This window comes from Chiroxiphia lanceolata, chromosome 28, assembly GCF_009829145.1.
Source record: "Chiroxiphia lanceolata isolate bChiLan1 chromosome 28, bChiLan1.pri, whole genome shotgun sequence".
NCBI classification, from domain to species: domain Eukaryota; kingdom Metazoa; phylum Chordata; class Aves; order Passeriformes; family Pipridae; genus Chiroxiphia; species Chiroxiphia lanceolata.
The window spans coordinates 1,311,698-1,337,472 of record NC_045664.1 but is presented as its reverse complement, the minus strand read 5'-3'; the positions used below and the strand labels follow the sequence as shown (position 1 = coordinate 1,337,472).

The 25,775-nt window shown below is 52.1% G+C and overlaps 2 protein-coding genes across 2 annotated transcripts; one reads left to right on the top strand and one right to left on the bottom strand.

Annotated features, from left to right (window-relative positions):
- Nucleotides 1-615: 615 nt before the first annotated feature.
- On the bottom strand, nucleotides 616-23,333 carry TACR1 (tachykinin receptor 1). The gene is made up of 6 exons (XM_032712827.1): nucleotides 22,969-23,333; nucleotides 21,845-22,931; nucleotides 9,884-10,078; nucleotides 5,484-5,634; nucleotides 4,517-4,713; nucleotides 616-3,483 (listed from the first exon to the last, which is right to left on the bottom strand). Exons 2-6 carry the CDS (start codon nucleotides 22,243-22,245, stop codon nucleotides 3,192-3,194), a joined length of 1,236 nt encoding a protein of 411 aa, XP_032568718.1. The 5' UTR covers nucleotides 22,246-22,931; nucleotides 22,969-23,333; the 3' UTR covers nucleotides 616-3,191.
- Nucleotides 23,334-23,367: 34 nt separating this feature from the next.
- Nucleotides 23,368-24,757, top strand: LOC116799355 (lysine-rich arabinogalactan protein 19-like). Its single transcript, XM_032712426.1, has 2 exons — nucleotides 23,368-23,946; nucleotides 24,728-24,757. Exons 1-2 carry the CDS (start codon nucleotides 23,368-23,370, stop codon nucleotides 24,755-24,757), a joined length of 609 nt encoding a protein of 202 aa, XP_032568317.1.
- Nucleotides 24,758-25,775: the final 1,018 nt, after the last annotated feature.

Genomic DNA, 25,775 nt, shown 5'->3' with positions numbered 1-25,775 from the left:
AGTCTCTCTGCATTTGGAAGTGCCAGGAAAGAGCCAAAGAAACTCTCTGGCTTTGCAGTTGAATTTCAGACCAGAGATCTGCCAACTAACCAGGGACAGGGGCTCAATAAAACTGGAAAAGCCTCTGGGCTGAGCTGATGGGTTCAAGAGGAGAGATGGAAACAGAGCAGAGACCGTACGTCTGGGAAGGGGCATCTGGTTTGAGGCTTTTCAGTCTTCAAAAGACTTTTTTGTGTTTTTTTTTCTTGCCCAGAACATCCCAAGGGTGGTGAAAATGTTGCCTGGTGATGTTCCAAGGGTTGGAGCCAGGCTGGGAGAGCTGGGGGGGTTCACCTGGAGCAGAGAAGGCTCCAGGGAGACCTGAGAGCCCCTTCCAGGGCCTAAAGGGCTCCAGGAGAGCTGGAGAGGGACTGGGGACAGGACACAGGGAATGGCTTCCCAGTGCCAGAAGGCAGGGATAGATGGGATATTGGGAAGGAATCCTTCCCTATGAGGGTGGGGAGGGGCTGGGCTGGAATTGCCAGAGAAGCTGTGGCTGCCCCTGGTTCCCTGAAAGTGTCCAAGATCAGGCTGGAGCAATCTGGTCCAGTGGAAGGTGTCCCTGCCCATGGCAGGGGGTGGAATGGGATGGGCTTTGAGGTCCCTTCCAACCCAAACCATTCTATGTTTGTCACATGAGTGAACAGGGACCAAACATCCCATCTTGGGATGGCCAAGATCCTAAATGTGAAAAGATCCTTGTCCCTGTTCCTGCCTCCCCCAGCAAATAACTTGGCACTTGGAGGGGAGAAAGGAAGACCAGGTTTGGGTGTTGTACCCATTTACACACAACAGTTTGGTTTTCTTACATTGATCACCAGCTCTTGGACAATCCCCTGACACATTCCCATCATCCTGGTCAGGCTCCACTGGGATCATCAACACTATTTACAACAGGTGGGAATTTTTCCCACTTTATTTCAAGAGATACAAGATGCCCAAGAAGCATTTCAGGCTGTAAACTGTCTGTTTGAATTGAATCTCCCCTCACTCCCTGGGGTTGTCCCACGTCTCAGGCTGAGCCTTGCCTGTGGGAAGACACTTGTCATTGCTTTGCCCTTCTCATGATCATCTCAAAGATCATCCTTGGGGCATAAAACACAGAGGCCAAAAGGGCAGCATGGTTATAAATATCTAAATATACACATAGAGAGAGATATTTATGGTTTTTCCCATAAATTCTGACTTCTGGAGGCTTAAAACCCGACACAAACTCTCCTGTGAGGGGTTTGAGCCAATCTCCCCTTGCTTTATTCACCTTTCTGGACCATGTGGAGATATTTGGTGTCCTTACATTGTGAATTTGGGTTGGCAGCTGGAAATAAATCAGATTTTGGCTCTGGTTTGTAGCACCTTCTCAGGTATTGGCTCCTATGGACTGGGTGGGAAAGGTTTCCTTGTCCATCCCTGGAGTTAAAACCTTGGAATCTTCAATTGCCACCCCTGGGACTGGTGGAGTTATGGAAAACCAACCCCCCAGGCAGGGTCCTGCCATTCCCCTTCTCCAGGATCCCAGAGTTCAGGAGACAGAGACACAGGAATGTGTCCTAAAGCGACAAGAATTAAGAATTTAAGGAGGAAAAGTGTATTCCAGGGTGTGTCCAGAGCACATTGTGGTTGGGAAGAGGGTGGAAGAGCTCTTCCTCTAAGGGCACTTGGCAGGATTTGGGGTAAAAATGATCGTTCTTGTCAATCCTCTTTTGTTGGTCCTGGATTTGCCCATTCATTGAATTTCTGCTGGAGTAATTCCTTAAATATGTGGGTGTTTATCTCCAAGAGCCATCAGGGCTGGGATTTATCCAGGACTAGCTCTTCCAACAGCCAGTTTGGAGCCTGAGGAGTTGAAAAGCCCCAAAAGTCATTCCTTTTTTACTCCCAGAGACCTCTGGCTGCTCAGCAGGGTCTGATGTTCAGCTGCTTGAAAATAACCTTTCCTTGCCCTGTGTGTGTCTCCACTGTTCATCTCTCATTCCTTCAGTGAATCCATTTAGGAGCCTGATTTCTACACCAAAAATGAGGGATTGGACCATCAATTAGATTGCCCCCAAACTTGTGGGTTTGTCCCCAACAAGCCACATTTGTCCACATCTCATTTTGTTTGCTTTTTTCCCCCCTCTGAGGGTGTGTTCATCCATTTGATGACCAAAGGAGCCCTTGAGCAGCCCCAGGGAAAATTATCCATCTGAGCAGGACTAAAATATTCCATGTATCCATGCACACATCATAAACTTCATGTTTTCTGCAACAGAAAAAAAAAACAAATTCCCTGATTAAATGAAATCCAGAATGTGGAGGTAAATCATTTCACCCTCCTCTGAATAAAAAGAGTCTGGAAAAATCTTCATCTCCCTTCAAACCTTATTTTTTCTGATGGAATCCATTTCCAGGGTATGAAAAACATTTCAATGTGGTCTCTCCTTTTCCAGACCTCCACAGGATTCCAGGATCTGTCCAAGGAGCATCACCTTGGGCTTTCTAGGAAGTCACAGTGATTGTTTTTGGCACACGTGGTTGATTAAGAGCAAGCAAAGCCTGGCTTAGGTCAGGAATCCTTTGGGAGAGCCCTGCTGGATGAGCTGTGGTTGGAGACACAGCAGGAGACCATCCATGTGGGTGCTGGAGAAGAGCCAAGACCACATGGAAAATCCTGGATCTGACTGAAGCTCCAAAAGGATGATGATTCCCAATGGATGTCCGGGCTCCTGATGTCGAAAACAACATTTTTCCTGGATTTTGGAACTAAATATCCCCCCAGATATCCAACTGGGAGTGACAGGCAGAACGAAATTAAAGGTGGGAAGGGGGAAAGCGCAGGACAGGCTCATTTTCCAGAGGCATGGGATGCACTGGGAGATCCTTGCTGAGAACATGGGAAGCTCCTGCCAAGTTGTAATCACAGTTTTGGAGGAAGAGCCAGCTCTGTCCCATTCCTGCACCCTCTCCACACAGGCCATGATGGAACACATGGAACTAATCCAAAGCTTTCCCTCCTGGGCTCGCCCGGGGATGGCGAGCGAGTGGGAGATGACAAAACACCACAGAAAACACCAGCACATCACAAACCAGGGCCATGGGTGGAGCCCTGGAGCGTCCCGGTGAGGGCAGGGGGGTGGTGGCACCTCAGGAGTGGCTGATGGAGCTGAGGGAGCTCCTCAGGTGAGGGTGTTGGAGTAGAAGCTGAAGCTCTCGGAGACGGTTTTGGAGTCGCTGCGGGAGGAGCCGTTGGAGGTCACATCTATGGAGAGACGCTTGGCCTTGGAGGGCTCCTCCAGCTCCTCCTCCGCCACCCCCACGGCCAGGGACACGGTGGTCTCCATCCTGCTGGCCTTGTAGACGCTGCTCTGGGTCTGCAGGTACCGGGCTGACTTCAGCTCCAGCCCCTCGTACTCACCCGCGCTGACCAGGGGGCACCACCGGAACGCGTGTTTGAAGCCCACGCGGAACCTGGGGGGAAAATCAGGGGTGAGGGGCCTGGGGAGGGCAAAGGGGCCTCACTGGGAGTGGGGAGATGGAGCTGAGAACTGCTGAACACAACTAGAAATGCTGCTTTTTGCTAAAGGGGGAAAATCCACCGATAAATCTCCATTTCAGAGAATCGCGGGATATGCCGAGTTGGAAGGACACACAAGGATCGTCAACCCAAATCCTGGCCCTGCACAGGACCATTCCCAAGAGTCACATCCTGTCCCTGAGAGCATTGCCTAAATGCTCCTTGAGCTCTGGCAGCCTTGGGGTCATGGCCAAACCCTGGGGAGCCTGTTCAGTGCCCAACCACCCTCTGGGGAAGAATTTTTCCTGAGATCAAACCTAAATCTACCCTGGAACAACTCCAGGCCATTCCCTGGGTCCTGTCCCTGCTCCCCCCAAAGCAGAGCTCAGTGCCTGCCCCTCCTCTGCCCCTCACAAGGAAGTTTAGTCAGGACTGTTTTGATACCTCAAATCCCACAGGGCCTTTAGGAAAGACTTTAGGTGAGGGTAGTACCATTCCAGCATCTGCTGGAAGCAGCTCCTAGTGGAGGATGGGGCAGAACCATCCCAAAAAGCTCTCCATCCATCCCTCCCTTCCCTTCTCCATCAGACCCCTCTGTATCTCCCACTCCTCCTGTCCCTGTCCCAGAAAAGGTGTCCCTGGAAACCTGTCAGGGTTGACAACAGGTCTGTCAGAAGGAAGTAAGAAGATGGAAGACAGGAATTACAAAAACAGATTTCCTGGACCTTCTGCAGGTCACCGTGACTCAGCTCTAGCCAGGTCATGACTAAGCATGGTCACCATGACTTTGCTATTTAACAGCCAATCCTGAAGTATATGTATATAGAAGCACCAATTGTAGGTTAACACGTATGTTGTGTGAAGAGTATAAATGCCTGTAACCTGTTGCAATAAAGGTTCTCCTCCTCCATCCTTCTGTCCTGTCCCTGTTTTGGAAGAAGATGACTCTGTGTCGCTTTGACCGTCTCAACAGCGACAGAAACCCACCTGTCGTTGAGGCAGCAGTAGATGATGGGGTTGTACATGGTGGAGCTCATGGCCAGCCACATGATGGCCAGGTAGACCTGCTGGATGAACTTCTGGAAGTACCACTCGGGGTGGAAGTACTGCAGGGTGAAGTAGATGTGGTAGGGCAGCCAGCACAGCGCGAAGGTGCACACCACGATGATCATCATCTTCACCACCTGAGCCAGGGACAGAGGGCAGGGAAACAGGGCCAGCCATCAGTCATTCCACCTCTCTCTTTTGGCCCTAGAGACGTTTCCAGCTAGGAAAATCTTGGTTAAACCACCCACTTCTGTGGAGGGCACACATCTGGAGGACACTGTGTTTCGTTTTCAACAACTCTGCTCTGCACTGGGGTGGCCTCATCTCAATTCTGGGGGCAGTTCTGAGGCACCACAATATAAAGAAGATACATGAAGCCATTGGAGAGTGTCCAAAGGAGGCCACGAGGATGGAGAAGGGTCTGGAGGGGCCTTATGAGGAGCAGTTGAGGGCACTTGGTGTGTTCAGCTGGAGCAGAGGAGGCTGAGGGGAGACCTCAGTGCAGTTCCAACTGCCTGGGCAGGGGCAGAGGAGGGGCAGGGACTGAGCTCTGCTCTGGGGGACCAGGGGCAGCACCCAGGGAATGGCCTGGAGTTCTATCAGGGCAGGCTCAGGTTGGATCCCAGCAAAAGGTTCTTCCCCCAGAGGGTGGTTGGGCACTGCCCAGGCTCCCCAGGGCAGTGGGCACAGCCCCAAGGCTGCCAGAGCTCCAGGAGGGTTTGGACAACACTCTCAGGGACAGGGTGGGATTTTGGGGTGTCTGTGCAGGGCCAGGACTTGGATCCATGATCCTTGGGGGTCCCTTCACTCAGCACATTCCAAGTCCTGACCTGTTCCCACCCCTGATGAAGGATTTAGGGCTGGGATTAGTTGGGATTGAACATGAGTTGTGGTTGGAGCTCCTCACCTTCCGCTTGGCCGAGACCTGCTCGTGGTAGCGGTCGGAGGAGTCCCCGGGGATCTCACTGGCCCAGAGGGTGAGTCCCACCACGGTGTAGGCACAGCCTATGACCAGGAGGGGCAGGAAGTAGATCAGGATGGTCATGCAGAAGTGGTACCTACCAAAAAAAGTGGTCCTTGAGATGGTCCTTCACCTGCTCAGTCCTTGCCTTGCACACTGAGATCAGAGGTAAAGTGTGGCACGTGGGCAAAGAGGATTTGGCACAATCCCTGTAGATCTTGGGGTGGGAAGGACTCCCTCCTCCCACCTCAGACTGGAAAAGTCTCCCTGCTTCACCCCAGGCTGGGAAGGGCTCCCTCCTCTGAGCTCAGGATGGGAAGGACTCCCTGCTTTCACTCCAGGCTGGGAAGGACTCCCTACTTTATCCCAGGCTGGGAAGGGCTCCCTGCTTTATCCCAGGTTGGGAAGGGCTCCCTGCTTTATCCAGGGCTGGGAAGGGCTCCCTCCTTTGACTTCAGGCTGGGAAGGTCTTCCCACTTTATCCCAGGCTGGAAAGGACTCCCTGCTTTGCCCCAGGCTGTAAAGGGCTCCTTCCTTTCACCCCAGTCTGGGAAGGACTCCCTACTTTCATCCCAGCATTGGGAAGGACTCCCTGCTTTCATCCCAGGCTGGGAAGGACTCCCTAATTTATCCCAGGCTGGGAAGGACTTCCTACTTTATTTTAGACTGGAAAGGACTCCTTGCTTTATCCTGGGCTGGAAAGGGCTTCCTACTTTCAACCCAGACTGGGAAGGTTCCCTACTTTCATCCCAGTCCTCTCCAAGCCTCTCCTGCCAGCCCCTGGCACTCTCCTGGAATGGGATGTGCTACTTCCCAAGGGAAGGATGCTGCAGCTGAGGGGAGTTTTTTACACCCCAAATTATCCCAGAGGTGGATGTGGCCTCTTCTTCCACCTTTCAGCTGGAAATCCTGCCAGCAAATGTGTGTTTTGGGCATTTGAAAGATGGGAATATTAAGCTGAAGAAATAAAGGCTTTCCCTGCAGGATGGAATGCAGCTCACCTAAATCCTGGTCCACGAGGGGTTAAGCCAGGCTCAGGTGGCACTGAGAGTAACCCCAGTCCCCCAGAAAACCCAAACTCTTGTCAGGGAGGTTTATTAAAACTTTTCAGTGAATTCAGCAGCTGAGCCAGTTCTCCAGGCTGGGAGAACTCTCCAGGAAAGGGCAGGATCCTTGAGTGTGTTTATAACACGCATAAATAAATCCAAACCCCAACGAGAGACTCTAAATTAAACTCACCACAGGCTGGGGGCTGTTTTGTTGGGGGTTGGTGGAGCTGTGGCAGGTTCAGTGGGAATTCAGTGGGAATTCAGGGAGGATTTAGGTTAAATAAAAGGGGTTAAACAGGAATAAAATCATGCTGGTTTTCCAAAACAGAACGGGGGTGGACACTTTGACCTTGCAGGTTCCTTCCCACCACCAGAGCTTGCAGTAACCTCTCTGTCCTGTGGGAAGTCAAGTTCTAGTGGGACAGAAACAGGGCTGGCACCAGCTTGAAAATCGTCCCAAATACTGCCAGGTCAGAGGGAATTTCATTCATAAGCTTTAGGGTCTTTGATTTTTGGGGCTGGAATGGAAGGTGCTGCATCTTTTGGAGGCCGTTCAGGCCCTGGACCACCCTCAGCTCTTGTCCTCCCTATATTTGATTGAATAATATCCCCAAAGTTAAAATGAATGGATCTGGTGCAATTCCCACAGGGAATGGGGCTGGCCACGCCATCTCCTCCTTGTTTAGTACCTGCAATCTCATTTGGCCTTCTCCTCCCCCAGCCCTAATCACATTTGGGATGGATTTTGTGGGGCTGTTTTCCATTTTGCTAATTAAAGAGGCGTCTCTGTGGCTCCAAGAGGAGGGTTTTGTTGTGGTTCCCATGTAAGGCAGGATCTTAAAGCAGCTGCAGACAGCTCCAAGTTCTGCAGAAATTCCTCCTCAGAGGAGCTGGGAGACAACAAAAGCAAGACAGACCCTTTTTCCAGAGCTGCCTGGGCACGGCCAGGGATCCCAGAGAGCCCTTGGAGATTTTTTCTGTGGAAAACCAGCCTCCCTGTGGAACTACTTGTGTGTTATTCTGCCTGCAAGGATTGCAGGATCAGAGCACTCAGAGAAACCTGGGGTTGTAATTTAAGGGATTTAAGGTCTTGTGTGGGATGGAGAAGCCTGGAGGAGTTTTGGGATGCCAGAGGATGGAGCTGCCTCTCAAAGCCCAGATCTGTTGCCATATAAAGGATATCCCTGTGGGCTCTGATCTTCCGGAGAAACAGCGACTGGGGGGGAATTTCCCTTCCCTTAACAAGCAGAAGTGGCAGCTGATAAGATTGGAATAGACCAGCCATCCATTTGGGAACAAAAGAGGGAGAGGGGATCGATGGCACAATCGAATCCGCTGCAACTGTCAGCTCCTGCTGCAGACGCTCCTTGTGCCGAGGTTTCCCCTCCACCAACAAGGACATTTTCCCAGTGAAAAATCCCATCCCAGCCTCTGACACCCTCTGCATCCTGAGGATGGACTTTCCAGGCTCCACTCCCCAAGAGAAACCCCCTGGAGTGAGGAGAAATCTCTCGTTTTCTCCTTTGGGAGCTGAAAAAATGATGTCATTTTTCATCACGGCGTCACAAGCAAAGCAGCTGCCACTGCTGCCTTCCCAAAATAACCTTTCCAAGGCCGTGGAGCAGGAGAGGAGGGCTCACAGTGCTCCAAACACCTGTCCCTGCAGTTATTTTGGGGCAGGAAAATCCCTTCTCAAGCTCTGCTGGGCTTTGCATAGGAGGGTCCGTGAGGTTCGATGCTGCGGGAGCTGCAAGTTCCTTTCAATCCTCAAATTCTTGGGAGTTTGGCTGCTTACAAGCTTCTGCTGAGCAGCTGCTTTCCCAGCTTTCCTGGGAGCATGGGATGCTCTGGCTTGGAGGCATTTTTTCCTTGGATTAACCCTCTGAAAAAGCAACAGCCCCAGTGAACAACCCAGTGAAATGATCAGCCCCTGAGCTGTCTCGGTTCCTGTTTTGTTTTGGGGGGCTCAGCCCCATCCTGGGGGGTGTTTCTTTGCACTGATTGGACTATCAAGGAATAAAGGTTGGAAAAGCCCTCTGGAGCTCAGCTGGGCCAGGCCCATCTTTGTTTGTGCCACACCTGCCTCACAGTGCAAATAAATAAGGATATAAATTACACCAACCAGCAATTTGTGACCTGCCACTCACTGCTGATGGACAAACTCATCCCATTTGTGTCACAGAGAGGCTTTGCCAGCCTCAGCTTGGCTTTCAACACTTCCCCATGTGGCTGTGAGTCCCTGCTTGGGCTCCAGGAGAATTTCCCAGCCCTAATTCCTCTCTCCACAGGGCTGGAGATCACAAATGCCTTTTTTCTCCCCTCCCTCCTCTTTTTTCTCCCCTGCTTTCTCTTTTTCCCTCCACACATGGCATTTAACTCCCCCTGGGCTTCAAAGACCAAAGCAGGGCTGCTGGACCCCTTGGAAAGGCAAGGATTAATTAGGCAGCAGTTTAATGGGAAGGAAGGACTCCTGCAGAGCCCTCCTGGCCCAGCCTTTGCCTTCCAGCCTGGCTGAGGCCACAGAGCCCCTTTCTGTAGCTTGGTTTAAGTTGCTGAGTGAAGTAGGGGGTGTTTGGACTCGAGAAATCCCAAACCAGGGTTATTTCTGTTATTGCCTGGCCAAGAGACTCCTGGTAAAATCACATTTCCCTCTGGCAGGAATAACTCTCACCCCAGGAAGCCTTTAGGGCTGTAAAAACCAGAGCTGGGCCTGTGTTTATGAACCAGCCCCTGATGCAACACAGACCCCGCTCCCAGAGCCAAAATATTGAGTCCTTGCAGTTGTACACAAGTTTCCTGGAAGAGGGGATGGACATCGAGGAAGAGCAGGGAGTGTGGGACAATGTTTGGACGAGGAAAAAAGAGCACTAAACTCAGCTTAACTGAGCACTAAACTCATCTTAATTAACCTGGATGTGCCCCTCCCTTCCCTTCCCTTCCCAAACCTTCCCAAACCTTCCCTTCCCAAACCTTCCCTTCCCAAACCTTCCCAAACCTTCCCAAAACTTCCCAAACCTTCCCTTCCCAAACCTTCCCAAACCTTCCCTTCCCAAACCTTCCCAAACCTTCCCAAACCTTCCCAAACCTTCCCTTCCCAAACCTTCCCAAACCTTCCCAAACCTTCCCTTCCCAAACCTTCCCTTCCCAAACCTTCCCTAACCTTCCCAAACCTTCCTTTCCAAAACCTTCCCTTCCCTCCTTCTTTCCTCCCCTCCTTCCTTCCTTCCCTCCTTTTTTCCTGCTTCATTCCCATATTTTCCCAGTGACTTCCCCCCCCTCAGGAACAGCCCCACTCACGTTTTTCCGTACACGTGTGTCCCGGGCTCCGGCCACTCCACCAGACACACCAGTCGTCCTGGGAGCTCTGCCATCATGGAATAATATCCCTGTGGGAAGGCCAGCAGGAATGCCAGGAGCCAGATGACCCCAATGACCACCTTGGTGGCCGAGGCTGAGAGCCGAGGGCGCAGAGGGTGGATGATGGCCATGTACCTGCACGGGGGGAAAAGGGGAATCAGGGCTGGAAACGGGGAAATCGAGGCTGGAAAAACCCAATATCGCAGATTTTGGGGCTGCTTTGGGCCATTCTTGTGTGTGGGTCGTATTTTGACAGCCCCTAAATACACCCTGGAAGCCCCTCACACATCCCATTATGGAGGATTCCCAGTTTTACCCCGGAGATTTAATTCCTGACTGAGGCAATAGTTGACTTTTACCTGAGAAACAGCTTCACTGACACAATAAAGGCCAATTTATGCAGAACCCACCATCTGGCAGCGACAGCTTTGGTCGTTCTCCCCCAACACAAAACCCTGGCTCTGTGGTAGATCCCAGTGCAGGGCGGGAAACAGGGAAATCAAGGCTGGAAACAGGGAAATCAAGGCTGGAAACAGGGAAATCAAGGCTGGAAAAGGTGAAATCAAGGCTGGAAACAGGGAAATCAAGGCTGGAAAAGGGGAAATCAAAGCTGGAAAAGCCGAATATTGTTGCTTTTGGGGCTGGTTTACGTTGTCCTTGTGTGTGGGTCCTACTCTGACAGCCCCTAAATTCATCCTGGGAGCCCCTCATGCCATGAAACCCAACCAGCATCAGATGATCCCGTTGTGGAGGATTCCCAGTGTTTTACCCCGAAGATTTGAATCCTGATTGGAACAATAATTGACTTTTAGCTGAAAAACAGCTTCAGTGACACAACCAATTTGTCAAGAACCCACCATCTGGCAGCAACAGCTTTGGTCGTTCTCCCCACACACAAAATCCTGCCGATCCCAGTGCCAAGAATTCCAGGAGGAAAGCCAAAAATGAGAGCTCTGGAGCAGCGTGGGATGAAGGATCTGAGATGCCACCGGGCTCAGAGGCTCTTCCCCAGGACCATCAGTCATCCAGGGTGAGCAAAGCTCCCGTGGTGATGTGGCAGATTGAATTTATCCCTCTGCAAATCCGGTTTTTCAGGAGCCAGGAGCACTGGGAAGATGAAGTGAGAACGTGGCAGATTTTTTATTCCCTCCCTGCTCCACGTCAAGCTTTGGGAAGAGGAGGAACGTTGCATCACTCCACATGTGTCACTGCAGGCTCTGCTCCTCCTTCATCCCTTCTCCTGCCTCAGAATGAAGGGATTTGCCTTTTAATTTTTCCATAAATACTCCCTATTTTGTTGTATTTTTGGGGTGGCAAAGACTTAGGGATTAATATATGAATTATATAAATAGGAGGTGATGCCCTCAGCTCTTTCTCTGTCCCCAAACCTATCACCCTAATCCAGGTGGAAATCCAGCTGACTCACATGCTAATTATTCCTCAAAAACCTCTTTGGTGCTGGAAACTGGGTGGAAAAAGCCAAAGGTCTCCCAGGTTCTGCGCCCACATTTCTCATTTCCCCTTGTTGGACTGGGATCAAATTCCCAGCAGGATTCATCTCCTTCCTCTTCCTCATCCTTCCAATGTCTGGTGTTGGCTGAGCCCCCCTAGTTAGTGGGTTTTGGGGGGGGTTGGGTGGGTTTTCTCACAAGGTTCAGAGCAGGGAACCCAAGAAGGTGCCAAAAAACCCGAGTTTGCTGCTCAGACTCAACCCAATGGTTCGACTCAAGTAAGAAAACAACGGAAAGCGAGGATTTTCCACAAAAATTGTGTGTTTTCTGTTGAAATCCTTGCTTGGAGAAACACCTCAGGCTGAGACCTCCAGAAGGCAAAGCCAGGGCTTGAGTGCAACCAGCCAGGAAAGCTCCAACACCTCCAACCTTGGTCCTGCCAGTGATTTTTTAGCACTTTTCTAACAAATTTAGATCACTTTGCAGCTGGAGGAGCCCTTGTGGTTGATAAAACCCCCCAAAAATTGCTGTGAGGGTGAAATAAACCCAAAAGCACCACCTGGAGACCTTCCTAACCAACTACAACTCTGTCTCCTGGTGGAAGGGAGACGGAAAAACTCCTCCAACCTTGCTGGCATTGCAAGGACAGGGTCAGGGAGGCAGGAGGGGGCAAATCAGGGGTGTTTGGAGGAAAATGGGTCCTAAATCCTATTTTTCAGTGGCAATTCTCAATCCATCAGTGCTGAGCTGGGAAATATTCCCTTTGAGATGCTCTGGGTTTAATCCATCAGGATTAAAAACAGGAATAACAACAGTTCTCCCAGGCAGGGAATTAAAAAGGGTGATGGAAAGGCTGCTTGGAAGAGCTGGAATTACAGCCCGTAAAAATCCTGGAGATCGATGGAAATGGACAAACATCCTGAAAATAATTAGGCTATCATTTCATATTACAATATTGGATAATTATGTAATAATTGTATCACTAAAGAAAATTGTCCCAACATTTCAATAACCACATTTTCCCTTTTTTCTTTTTCTTTTTTTTTTCTCCCCCTCTCCTTGAAAAGAACTTTTGATGTAAAGTCAAACCATGGAAAGGGAGGGAATGTGGGTTTGTGGCCACCACAGCTCAGATGAGTTGCCATCCTGCTTATCTGGGGGTGCAAAAGCATCAATTAAGGGAGAAAACCACCTTTTTTTTTGCTTCTCTCAGCTCTGGGTCCATCAAATAACTCCCATTTCCTTGCAGATCAGTTGGACTGTCCATGTTTTTCTATGCATTTAATCAGATGTCTTGGAATTTTGGGGGTTTGAGGGGGTTTTTTGAGGAGTTTTCAGAGAGGTTTTGGCCAATCTTTTGTTGCCTCCAGGACACGGGTCCCAAAAAGCCACTTTGCTTTCCTGCAGTTCCACTCAGCTTTGAGCCAAAGCTTCTCCAAAGCATTTCCAGGGCAGGTTTTTGGGATAACCCAAAATAAATCCTTCCTCCCACTCAATCCTCTGCTTGGGTACCTCCAGCTCATCTCCCTCCACGTGACTTCTTCTCCCAGGTGAGGCTAAAGAAGCTGCTGCAGTCAAAGCTCCATCAATCAAGTCCTCGGCAGGGAAGAAATCATGTCAATCATGATTTGCCTTCCAGCAGAAAAACTCCTTCCCAATCTATTTATTCTCTGTTAATACCAACAGGATGGCATTTAAATCAGGATGAAGCTGCAGAGCCCTGCTGTGTCTGCAAGGGTCTGGTGGGTGTTGACCCCCAGGCAGGGTTTGGAGTGGCACAAAAAGCATGGATTTCACAGAATTTCATGGAATATTCTGAGCTGGGAGGGACCCACGAGGAGCATCAAGTCCAGCTCCTAAATGAGTGGATCAAACCCACAACCTTGGTGTTCCCAGCACCAGCTCTGACCAACTGGCTCATCTCAGGGTCTCATGTACTGGGAAGTCACTGCCTTCCTTGGTTGGGCCATGCTGGTGAAAATGGGGGTCCCAAAAATGAGGATAATGAGTTTTTTACCTCATATTCCTCCTCACAAAGTGCCTCAGTGTCCCTTGCTCTGCCCCTCTCCCCAGGGTGCTCAGTCCCATTAGAGAGATTTCAGAGAATCATGGAACCATGGAGTGGGAAGGGACTCACAGGGACCATGGAGTCCAACTCATCCTGCACAGGACACCCCAAAAACCCTGATGTCCCTGAATTATCCAAATTTTGTCCAAATTGAATTGTCCAAATTGGGGCCATGACCAAACCCCCCTGTTCCAGTGGCCCACCACCCTCTAAGCTTTTCCCTTTGCCATCCAAGAGGGGGGTTTTCCCATCCACAAATAAATCAAGTGTTGCTGGGGACGGTTGTTCATGGGACATGAGGAAGAGGAGCAGGTGACCATCCTGTCCTCGCTGCTGTGACAGGTGACAAAGCAGCTGGAGCCTTCACATCCCAAGTTATCACAGGGAATTGGGGCTTTGTTGAGGACTTAGGGCAGATTTCGTGTGTTAGGGAAGGTTTTGTTCCCTGTGCAGGAAGTTCACAGCATAACACCAGGAATGGGGTTGTTTGTTGCAGAAGAGTTTGGGCTGGGAGGATTTTATAGAATGATAGAGTGGTTTGGGCTGGAAGGGACTTTAAGGATCATCCAGTTCCAACAGATTAACCAGTTCCAAGAGATCAACCAGTTTCACCAGATCAACCAGTTTCACCAGATCAACCAGTTCCAACAGATTAACCAGTTCTAATGGATTAACCAGTTCTAATGGATTAACCAGTTCTAATGGATTAACCAGTTCCAACAGATTAACCAGTCTCAAGAGATCAACCAGTTTCACCAGATTAAGCAGTTCCAAGAGATTACCCAGTTCCAACAGATCATCCAGTTCCAACACATTAACCAGTTCCAACTAAATTTAATGCCTGTCGTTCCTCAAAACCAAACCATGTGCTCTTGCTCTTGCTCTCAGGTGGCAGCACCACATTCAGGTGCCAAACAGCATTCCCAGTTCCCCCCAGGAGAGCCCTGGTGCCCCAATTTCCACCCATCTGCCTTTTCTTGCACCTTCTCAACGTTCTAACCCCGCCATGGTTCATGGTCTTGGCACTAAACCCCACAACTAAACCAGCCCACAAGAGCCAGAGGCTCTTCCCTGATGTTGGTGATGCCATTTGCTGGTGGTTCAACACTTCCTTTTGTTTTGGGGGCGTTGCCATGGTGACACAGGAGCAAGTTGGGGCTGATGTTGTACCAGAGTCGCTCCGAGCGCCTCAGTGATTAAACAGATCTTGCACTGGAGGCCGTGTATCCATCTATTAATGTCAGCTGGAAATCTGGGGCCTGCCTGGAGAACTCACAGTACACAACTGTTTTCACCCTGATGGAGATGAGATTAATATAATAGTACAAATTTATGGAGCTTCTTCATCCCAGATCTTCCTTATCTGCTTCATTAATAAGGACACGGCAGACAAGGGATGAGTAACCAAGAGGCCGCAGGGTTTGGGCTGGGCTTTGTTGAGATGTGATTTCCCAGCCTGAGCAAAGAGGGTTTAGGGCAGGGTCAGCCCTGGGGGTGTCTGTGACCAAGGCAGAGCAGATGCCCCACACTGGAGTGGGTCAATCCCTCCAGCACAGCTCTGGGTCACAGAATCATGGAATATCCTGAGCTGGGAGGGACCCACAAGGACCATCAGTCCAACCCTCAGCCCTGCACAGGCTCAGCCCCAAGAGTCACCCCCTGTGCCCCAGAGGATCAGCCAAACCCTCCCGGAGCTCTGGCAGCCTTGGGGCTGTGCCCACTGCCCTGGGGAACCTGGGCAGTGCCCAACCACCCTCTGGGGGAAGAACCTTGTCCTGGGATCCAACCTGACCCTGCCCTGACACAGCTCCAGCCATTCCCTGGGTGCTGTCCCTGGTCCCCCCAGAGCAGAGCTCAGTCCCTGCCCCTGCCCAGGCAGTTGGAACTGCACTGAGGTCTCCCCTCAGTCTCCTCTGCCCCAGCTGAACACACCAAGTGCCCTCAGCTGCTCCTCATAAGGCCCCTCCAGGCCCTTCCCCATCCTCGTGGCCTCCTTTGGACACTCTCCAATGGCTTCATGTACTTTGTGTCCCCCCAAACTGCCCCAATATTGAGGTGAGGCCACCCCAGCTCAGGGCAGAGCGGGACAATCTCCTTCCTCTGCCAGCTGACCACACTATTCCTGATGCTTCCCAGGAAAACCCACCTCTCTTTCCACAGGAATTGTGCCAGTACACCAAAATCTCTTCCCTAAGCAGGTCTGTGTGACAAAGCTTGGCCTTGTCATGCTGCCCCCAAACCCCCCACGGGGCTGAAGGTGCCTCGAGCAGCAGCTTCCTCCTCTTTATTGCTCTGACACTGGGCAGGGACTGCCCAAACCAGGACACAAACAGGCTCTCCCACCCCAGCGTTGCCCAAAGCTCCCTCAAGCTGCAGGTTTCTCACTGCCTTTTACCAAGATGGTCAAACAGCCCTTTGAGAGCTCTGTGGTTGTTTCCCTCAAGCACAACCCAAAAGGACGCGTGGCTTGGGTTGGTACCTTGGGTCTGGGACAGAGGGGGGGAACAGGGGTGGCTTCTGGTACCCCTGACACCTGAAGCACTCAGTGCAGGGGTGGTTTCCAGTGGGCCATGGAGAAATTTAGATTAAACTGATTAAAAAATGCATCAAATAAATCAAATATCTCACCAGAGGCCCTACAGTGCCTTGAGTCAGTGCCCTGCTCACAGACACCCATCCCTGGAAGTGTCCCAGGCCAGGCTGGACAGGGCTTGGAGCAACCTGGGCTGGTGGAAGGTGTCCCTGCCCATGGCAGGGAGTTGTGCTGGCTGGGCTTTAAGGTCCCTTCTGACCCAAACCATTCCATGATGTGGTTCTATGGCTAAACCCAAATTTTCCTGCATCTCTGAGCCAAAAGTGTTGCTAATTCCCCTCAGTTCCACATTATCACCATGGTTATTTCAATCCCACTCTTCATAGGAAAGGAGGGGAAAATGTAATTTATTTTTGGCTGAATTCCTGTCTGGTGGATACTGGGGGGGAATAGTTCCAGTTAATCCCCATTGGATCAGGGACACAAACTGGCCCTGAGGGGTGACTCCTTCTAAGACATTCCCTTCTCCATTTCCATCCTTCTGCTTCCCAAGTCCAGCTGGGAAATCACTGCTCCAAGCCCGGTCCATTTTGGGAATCCAGCAGCTTCCTGGGGTTTTTGTGGCATTCATGATGCTTGATATTTTTTGGGAATACAAAAAGCAGCTTATTTTTCTGGCCCCAAATCCCACCCTCCTTTCACTTCCCCCTTGCTCCCAAATCTCCCAAATTACCCCCCAGCAGAGCAGGATTCCACAGATCAAAGCCCTGCTCTGCAAACCCCAGAAGTCCTTTAAGTCAAGTTTAAAAACCCCATCCTGGTGCTAAATTAGGGTGTAAATGGCTAATTAACTGCTGTAATTTGTGCTCCCGGGAGGGTTTTTCTGCAGCAATCACCTCACAGGGACTGGGGTGGCTGAGCTGGAAAATTCCTGATATTCAGCTGGTTTGTCCAGCCTGAGATTTCAACTTCCAAGCAATAAATCATTTTCCAAGCTGCTTTTTCTGCCGGGCTTGGGGAGATATTAACAGGTCTTGGCTGCAGACTGGGAACTTTGGGAGCTGCAGTGATGAAGCTTTGCAGATTTGATGTTCCCTCTGCACCTCCTGCCAGCAAATTGAGGGATTTTAGGACACCTAATATAACTTAATAACCCATTTGGAAATTAAAAAGGGAACTTTTTTTTTTTTTAAAATATAGTATATATATAATAAATAAATGAAATCCCAGCTGGATTTTCCAGCCCTCCTGGTCTGGCAACACTGGTGCTGGTGGAGGTCTTTCAATGAGCAGGTTATTTTAGGAGCTGCAGGAGGTTATTCCCACTATAGATCATTTTTACAGCTGCTTTCAAGCAGAGGATGCTTTGCAGAAAAAGGGGAATTGCTTTGTGTTAAATATCCCAAATTCTGCCCAGCTTGTGATTAATCCCAGGGCTCTTCCTTACCATTGGGATTTGCTCACTGTGGGTGGTTCTGGCTTTGCTCACTTTGAGTTTTGAGATAAGAAATTATATTTTTCCTTCATTCTACACCCTGGGCTGCATTCCTGATCCTCCATCCTCATGGAAACTCCCTCCCCCAGTTTGTAGGTGGGTGGTGATGCCCAGAAATGAATCCAGGTGCAAAGGAGGAAAGGCCAGAGTTGGGTTTTTATTCTGTGTGTGGCTGAAAATCAGCTTGGACTCACTGTAGGCACTGCTGAGCTTCTTTTTCCTGAAATATGGGGGGGAAAAAATGGGTTTTCTGCTTGTTTTCCAAGTGAACTAATTCCCAGGGAGAGCTGGAGGCTGGACAGGGATATTTGATGTGCTCAAAAACAAAGGATGTGGCAACTTTTAAAGTGCCAAAGGGAGCTGTTCGCCCCCCACTTTTCAGGATGCTGAGAAGCTGCATCAGGGCTTTTCCTGAGCACTTATTCTGCCAGCCTTGACTCCTCAATTTCCTGCAATTGTTGGAGTGTTCACAGTAACTCCTTGTTTTTGTTTTCCAGGCTGGTTGTGCCCAGGCTGAAACAAGTCCTGGGGAAGGAGGGGATGGTTGAGTTTCAAGGAAAGCCTTTTCTTCTTGCACAAACCCACAGTGGGTCCTGCAAAAAAATCCACTGGGAGAATGTGTTACCCAGAGAAGTTGTGGCTGCCCCTGGATCCCTGCAAGTGTCCAAGGCCAGGGTGGAGCAACCTGGGATAGTAGAAGGTGTCCCTTCCCATGGCAGAGGGTGGGATGAGATGATCTCCAAGGTCCCTTCCCACCCAAACCATCCCATGTTCTTGCCCATCTCTGGCAGCTCCAGCTCCATCCCACCAGCAGCACTGGGGGTCTCAGACCCTCCTCAGCCCCAGCCCAGAGGCAGCTGAAAGCCTTGGGTTTAACCTGTCATTAAACCCAATTTGGGGTGGGGAGGGCCTGGCACAGGTTGCCCAGAGAAGATCTGAGAGCCCTTCCAGGGTCTGAAGGGGCTCCAGGAGAGCTGGAGAGGGACTTGGGACAAGGGGGAACGGCTTCCCACTGCCAAAGGGCAGGGGTAGAGGGATATTGGGAAGGAATCCTTCCTTGTGAGGGTGGTGAGGGGCTGGGATGGAATTTCCAGAGAAGCTGTGGCTGTCCCTGGATCCCTGGAAGCATCCAAGGCCAGGTGGGAGGAACCTGGTCTAGTGGAAGCTGTAGAAAGGAGGTAGAAAGGGATCTCTAAGTCCCTTCTATCCCAAACCATTCCAGGATTCTGGAATTCTATGAATTAAACCACTTCCCCATCTGCTCTCAACAAATCCATTGTGGCCGTGCTGAGTTCTCCGAGGCAGTTTCATGTCCTCTGGCAAAGACATTCTGGAAATCACTTGCAGGGAGCAGAAAGGGGGATGATTTAGGGGAGCAATCTGCAGACTGATGCTCCTCTGAGCCCTCACACTTCATATCCAATCACTCTGCTGGAAACACTTTGGGAAATGAGGCACATTCCATTCTGCTTCCCTAATTTCTGATGAAAATCAGGACCCCAGTTTGATTTCAGACACATCCTGGCTGTGAACATTTCCCTGAGCCTACCTGGCTCCTCATTCAGGTTCTTCCTCTGCTTGTTCCCAGCTTTTTGCTGCTTGCCAGGAGGAATTTTGCCCTTTTATGTGCCTGAAACAAGTTCCTGCTTTTCATACATTTAAGTAACTGTTGTTAGGTCTCAAGCACAGGAAAACACGGAGTCTTCCAGGGCTTGGAGATACTGGTTTGTGCTGCTTGCCTGGATGGGCTTTGCTGCCTTTTTCCTCCCAAATTCCCGCCTTGCTGAAAATTTGAGACCAAGAAATGCAGCAGGTTGCTCTGGGCACACTGAGGATGCAGCTCCTTTTGGGTCCTTCTTGATGGGAATCTGGGTTTTCAATCCCAGGCACGGGAAAACCAACCCTCTGCTCGGGGTTTGCAATGCAAGAAGAAAGCTGGGAATGCCAATTCCCCTAAAAAAATCAGCCCCAGGCTCCCACACCTGCCTTTTCTCCCTGTTTTACACACTCTCCTCCAGCTTCCCCCTGGTAGATTTGCTTTTCTGGTTGTTCCAGGGTGTGGATCAAAGGCTAAAAATTAAACTATTAAAATAAAAAATAATTTCTCTAATTCACCCAAACCTGAAAGGGGCTTTTCCAGCTGATCCCAAACATTCCCAGATGCTCCTGAAACAGAGCCAACACTGGGTAGGAAAAATTCCTGCTGGTGTTATGGCTTTTTTATTGATTATTCTCTAATTCTCCTCCCATCTCCTACAGGAGAGCTCGGCTACATCCAATTTATTTTCGGGAGAGGGTTTTGTAACCACTCCAGAGCAAAACAAAGCCTGTTTTTAAGGACAGGAGAGCACCATCCACATCCAGCTCTGCTCTCCAAGCTGGCAGTCCCTGAGCTGTGGCAGCACCATCACCCCTGGAAGGGAATATCAGGAATATCGGAGCCAGCTCAGCTCCGAGGCATCGGCTCCAAACGTGCTGGCACGAGACAAGCCCCCCTCTCCCTCCTCCCCTGGATCCACAGCCAAAAAAATGTCTTTTATTCCTCGGGAAGAGGGACCAAAGGAGGCATAGCAGAGTCGGGAATGTGCAGCACGGGGAAAATCTGTGGCACTTGTAAGGCTGAAAATTCAACTCCAAAGGGAATCGAGAAGCTGTTTGAGAGCCGGGATTTATCAGCAGTGCTGGTGTGAAATGCCATTAAATAGAGATTTCTTTGAATTGGAGGAGCCCGGGGCAGGGCTGGTCTGTGTCCCTCGAGGGCGGTGACAAAGGAGTGTCCCCGGGGCCACCAGCACCAGCTGAACTTTAGATCGTGGCACAACACGAGCTCTGCTGACAGATCCCAACCACAGCTCTGCTGACAGATCCCAACCACAGCTCTGCTGACAGATCCCAACCACAGCTCTGCTGACAGATCCCAACCACAGCTCTGCTGACAGATCCCAACCACAGCTCTGCTGACAGATCCCAACCACAGCTCGAGCTCTGCCAGCAGATCCCAACCCTCGGGCACGACCAGGCAGGGAAAAAACCGACTGAGCCACAGCCAAATCCCGAGAGAAATCCCTGGCACCTGCCTGTTCCCTTGACCCCCCTGACGACATCGAGGTGGGTTTCCTTGAGGACACCCCCCATCCCACCAAGTCAGGATGTATTTGCAGAGCCTGAGCTTCTCCCAAGGCTCCTTGGATGGTTCCCAACGCAGACCAAGAGCTACGAAACTGCAGCACAGTGAGGCACCTCCAACACAATGAATTTATGCCAGGGGGTAATGCCATTTTGTGCTAAATCTTGAGTTTGCTCTTAACTGAGGGGGTGGAGAGGGGATGGACGGCTCTGCAGAGGGGCTGGGAGGGAGAGGGTGCTACAAATGCACCCCCAAGACACGCCACCAACGTGCACCAGCCTTTCCTGAGCCCCTTTTGCTGCGCTGACAAAGGATTCCCAAAGCCAACCAGGGTGGAGAGGGGGGGTATTTTTAGTGCTGTTTTATCAAAAAATTCTAGTTGCAGTATTCTCCTATGAGTGGAGATCACACAGAGCCACATGGAATCACAAGATCACAGAATCAACCAGGTTGGAAAAGACCTCTGAGATCATTGAGTCCAACCCCTGACCCAACCCCACCTTGTCCCCCCCACCATGGCACTGATGCCACATCCAGGCTCTGCTTAAACCCCTCCAGGGACGGGGGCTCCCCCCCTCCCTGGGCAGCCCATTCCAAGGGCTGATCCCTCTCTCTGGGAAGAACTTCTCCCCCATGGCCAACCCAAACCTGCCCTGGGGCAGCTCCAGGCTGTGCCCTCTTGTCCTACTGCTGGTTCCTGGCAGCAGAGCCCAACTCCCCCCGGCTCCCCCCTCCTGGCAGGGAGCTGCAGAGAGTGAGAAGGTCTCCCCTGAGCCTCCTCCTCTCCAGGCTGAGCCCCCCCAGCTCCCTCAGCTGCTCCTCCCAGCACTTGTGCTCCACACCCTTCCCCAGCCTCGTTGCCCTTCTCTGCACCTGCTCCAGCCCCTCACCATCCTTCCCAAACTGAGGGCCCAGAGCTGGGCCCAGCACTCCAGGGGTGGCCTCCCCAGTGCCCAGGGCAGGGGCACAATCCCTGCCCTGCTCCTGCTGCCACACTATTCCTGAGCCAGGCCAGGCTCCATTGGCCTCTTGCCCCCCTGGGCCCCCCTGGCTCCTGTTCAGCTGCTGTCAGTCAGTCCCCCCAGGGCCCTTTCTGTCCCCCCACTCTGGCCCAGCCCGTGGGGCTGCCGGGGGTTGTTGTGGCCAAAGGGCAGGACCCGGCCCTTGGCCTTGTTAAGCATCCAACCACACCTGGCCTGTGGGGAGGGTGTGCCCCTCAGCACTCACCTGTCCAGGGCGATGGCCGTCATGGAGTAGATGCTGGCGAAGACAGCGGCGATGGGGAAGAAGTTGTGGAAGCGGCAGTAGAAGAGCCCGTAGTACCACTCGTTGTGGATGGCGTAGGTGAAGTTCACCACGGTGTTGAAGGCAGCCATGGAGGCCTCGGCAAACGCCAGGTTCACCAGGAAGTAGTTGGTGACCGTCCTCATGCGCTTGTGGGCCAGGATGATCCACATCACCACCACGTTCCCCACCACCGCCACCACCACGATCAGGGCGTAGGCCACGGCCCACAGGGCCACCTGCCACGGGGGCTGCACAAACTGGTTGGACAGGGACTCGTTCAGGGAGCTGTTGGACAACCACTGCTGCTCCAGCTCCGCTTCCACAGGCAGAGCGTCATCCATCGTGTCCCCACAGAGCCAGAGCCAGCACACGGATGGGGTGGGCTGCAGATCCCTCCTGGTTTAGGGCACAGCAGGATTGGGGTGCAGATCCCTTCCAGCTCAGAGTGCAGGGATGCTTTGGGGTGCAGGTCCCTCCCAGTTTAGGGCACAGCAAGATCAGGGCACGCAGATGGTTTAGGGTGCAGATCCCTCCTGGTTTAGGGCACAGGGATGCTTTGGGGTTCAAGTCCGTCCTGGTTTAGGGTACAGCAGGACTAGGGTGCAGGTTCCTCCTGGTTTAGGGCACACAGATGTTTTGGGGTGCAGGTCCCTTCCAGTTTAGAGCGCACAGATTCTTTGGGGTGCAGATCCCTCCTGGTTCAGGGCACAGCAGGATCAGGGGCCGACAAGTTTGGGGCAGACACCTGGTTTGGAGTGCAGGTCCCTCCTGGTTCAGGGTGCATCCAGTTTGGGGTGCAGGGCTGGTCCAGGACAGGGCACCTCCCAGTCCAGGGGCAGCTGGTTTGGGGTGCAAGGCTGGTCCAGGGCACAGGGCCCTTCTGGTTCAGGGTGCAGCCCCTTTGGGGTTCACCCTCCTGTCTCCAGGTGCAGCTAGAACGGGGTGTCCGGCCATGCCAGGGCTTCACTGGTTTAGGGTGTGGGTCCCTCCCAGCTCAGGCACAGCTGGACTGGGGTGCACAGCTGGACTGGGGTGCACAGCTGGACTGGGGTGCACAGCTGGACTGGGGTGCGGGTCCCTCCTAATTCGGGCACAGCTGGTTTGGGGTGCGGGTCCCCCCGGGCTCGGCTACAGCTTCACCGGGGAGCAGATTCCTCCCGATTCAGGGCATTCAGGGACCCGAGTCCTTCCCACCGGAGCAAGGCGGGAGTCCCTGCCGGTTCTGGGGGCGAGTCCCTCCCGCTTCGAGACCAGAGCACGGGGCGGGTCCTGCCCGTTCAGGACCAGACCAGGATTCTGGATACAGGTACCTTCCGGCTCCGGGCTGGAGCAGGATGGGGGTTCCCCTCGGTCGGGGATGCAGTCTGTTCAGGATTCGGGTGCCCCCGGTTCAGGACCGGAGCAGGATGCGGGATGCAGGTGCCTCCTGGCTCGGGACCGGCGCGGGTTCCCCTCGGTACGGGATGCAGCCGGTGCAGAACGCGGATCCTCCTCGTTTCGGGATGCAGTCGGTGAAGAACACGGATCCTCCTCGTTTCGGGATGCAGCCGGTTCGGAACGCGGATCCTCCTCGTTTCGGGATGCAGCCGGTTCGGAACGCGGATCCTCCTCGTTTCGGGATGCAGCCGGTGCAGAACGCGGATCCTCCCTGGATCGGGATTCAGTCGGTTCGGGGTGCGGCCGGTTCAGGATGCGGATCCCCTCCGTCGATCGGGATGCAGCCAGTTCTGGATGAGGGTCCCCCGCTGGATCGGGATGCAGCCAGTCCAGGACATGGATTCCCGCCGGTTCAGGATGCGGTTCGCCCCTGGATCGGGGTGCAGCCGGTTCAGGAGCGGAGCAGCCTCGGGTCGCAGCCGGTGCCGCGAATCGACTGCGGCTGTCAAGGCACTACGGAGCCTTTTATAATCGGGGCGGGCGGTGCCAGAGACCGGGGGGCAGAGTCGGCACGGGAAGGGCACTCCCCAGCCCCTGGTCCCCTCCCTCGGCCCCCTCCACCCTGCCCGGAGAGCTCTTCTCCCCTCTCCACTCCCACCTTCCCCGTAGAAGGGGCTATTCCAGCTTCCCCGACCCCCTCGCCCCCCATTTTAATTCCTCCTCATCCCCGTCCAATCTCTTTGCCCTCCAAAGCTTCCTGTGCTTTGTGTCCTTTTTGGGGCACTCAGGGAGGTCTGGGCCAAAACGCTCTCAAAAGTCACTGGGAATTTAAACATCCTGATGATAGCAAAGTTTATATATTTTATATTATTTTATTTTATATTTTATATTTTATTTTATGAGGGGGGTCTGGGCCAAATACACTCTTAAAAGTCATCGGGAAAATCCTGATAATAGTAAAGCTTATACATTTTATATGTTATATTTTTATATTACATATTTATATATTTTATATATTATATCATATTTATATATTATAAAGCTTTCCAATATAACATCCATGGGATCTCTCCAAGCAATTGTGGTCCATGAGTGTTTTGCAACCCCAGTGAACAAAACAAATAACTGAATTCCCAAAGAAGGAAAAGCTCTTCCCGCTCCAGCACAACCTGTTTCCTTCCACTGCAAAGAGGACATTCCAGTTTAGTGCCCCTTCTCTCGCAAAGCAAACAGCAATTAGAGGGCTGGTGAAACCTTCTCCACTAAAACCTCGGTTTTGCCATGAATTCGGAATCACATTAAGCTGCAAACGGGGCTTTGCAGCTTCCCACAGGCCTGGTTTAAATCCACCAAACGGGGGGTTCTGACGTGCTCCTCCGGGGGTTTTTTATTTCCTTGGGTTTTTATTGTGGGCAAAACCACAACACTCCGTGTTGCTGCTGCCAGGGAAGGCGCCTCTCCCTCGGGATCCGCTAATGCAATGAGGAGGAACATCGAGCCGAGCAAAGCCGAGCCTGTCCCTCCGGTCTGCTCAGGATGCTCCTAAATCACGCCTCCCCTCCCGAGCTGCTGGAAGAGGAACCGCTCCCAGGTAAAGCCGCGGCTCCCTGGAAACTGGGAGGGAGGAACTGGGGTTGGAATTGCAGAGCTGAGCGTGGGGAGGATGGGGGGGATCCGACACCGGAGGGAGCTGAGGGGCTGAAAACCTTTAATCCCCAACATCGTGTCGCTTGTTGAAGGGAGACTGAGCGTTTTAACACGGGGATGGTTGAAGGACGCACATTCCAACCGGGAATATATCCAAGCTCTGCGTTTCCAGCCGTTTCAGGGGCTGGTGGGTGACCACGGAGGGGTCCAGGCAAGGGGCCGAGCGCTCTTCCCGATGCTCCCGGACCACTCGATGGCAGCATTGCTTAAAAATGCGGGAGGAGCAATGGGAGAGCTGGGAAAGGCTCGCCGGGAATTGCATCTCCCACCGAGCCCCCGAGCCCCCGACACGTTATTTTGGGGAATTGCCATAAATTTGGCAAAGGGTGAACCCCAAAGGCAAGGACGCCCTGGTTGGGGGCGGAGGAGGGGGGAAGATTCCCAGCTATTCCCAGCGAATCCTTCCCCACTCCCTCCATCCCTGAATTTCTCTAGGCTGGTAGGATCATCCCAAGGATCAAGGCAGGGCTGAGGGAGCACATTCCTGCCTCCTGCCTCAGTTCTCCCACTGGGAAAAGGGAGGTAAAGCCTTTTCAGCTCCTAGAGGAAAGAACCAGCTCTTTTTTCCTTGGCTGCTGCTGTGCAGGGAGTTGGAATTCAGGCTGATGTTTGGATTAGTAGGAATTGGGACTGATGTCTGGATCCATTGGAATTGGGGCTGATGACCAGATCAATTAGAATTGAGGCTGATGTCTGGATCCATTGGAATTGGGGCTGATATCCAAATCAAGTGGAATTCAGGTTGATGTCTGGATCAGTTGGAATTTAGTCTGGATCAGAGAAGGCT

What these genes read in the sequence shown, in the direction of transcription:
- LOC116799355 (XM_032712426.1), top strand. Translation starts at nt 23,368, where the DNA reads ATGCAGCCGGTGCAGAACGCGGATCCTCCTCGTTTCGGGATGCAGTCG. An exon ending in TCTCCACTCCCACCTTCCCC is followed by an intron (nt 23,947 to 24,727) that starts GTAGAAGGGGCT and finishes TGCTGCTGCCAG; the next exon opens with GGAAGGCGCCTCTCCCTCGG.
- TACR1 (XM_032712827.1), bottom strand. Translation starts at nt 22,245, where the DNA reads ATGGATGACGCTCTGCCTGTGGAAGCGGAGCTGGAGCAGCAGTGGTTG. An exon ending in ACACACGTGTACGGAAAAAC is followed by an intron (nt 5,635 to 9,883) that starts GTGAGTGGGGCT and finishes TTTTTTTGGTAG; the next exon opens with GTACCACTTCTGCATGACCA. An exon ending in TACTGCTGCCTCAACGACAG is followed by an intron (nt 3,484 to 4,516) that starts GTGGGTTTCTGT and finishes TTTTCCCCCCAG; the next exon opens with GTTCCGCGTGGGCTTCAAAC.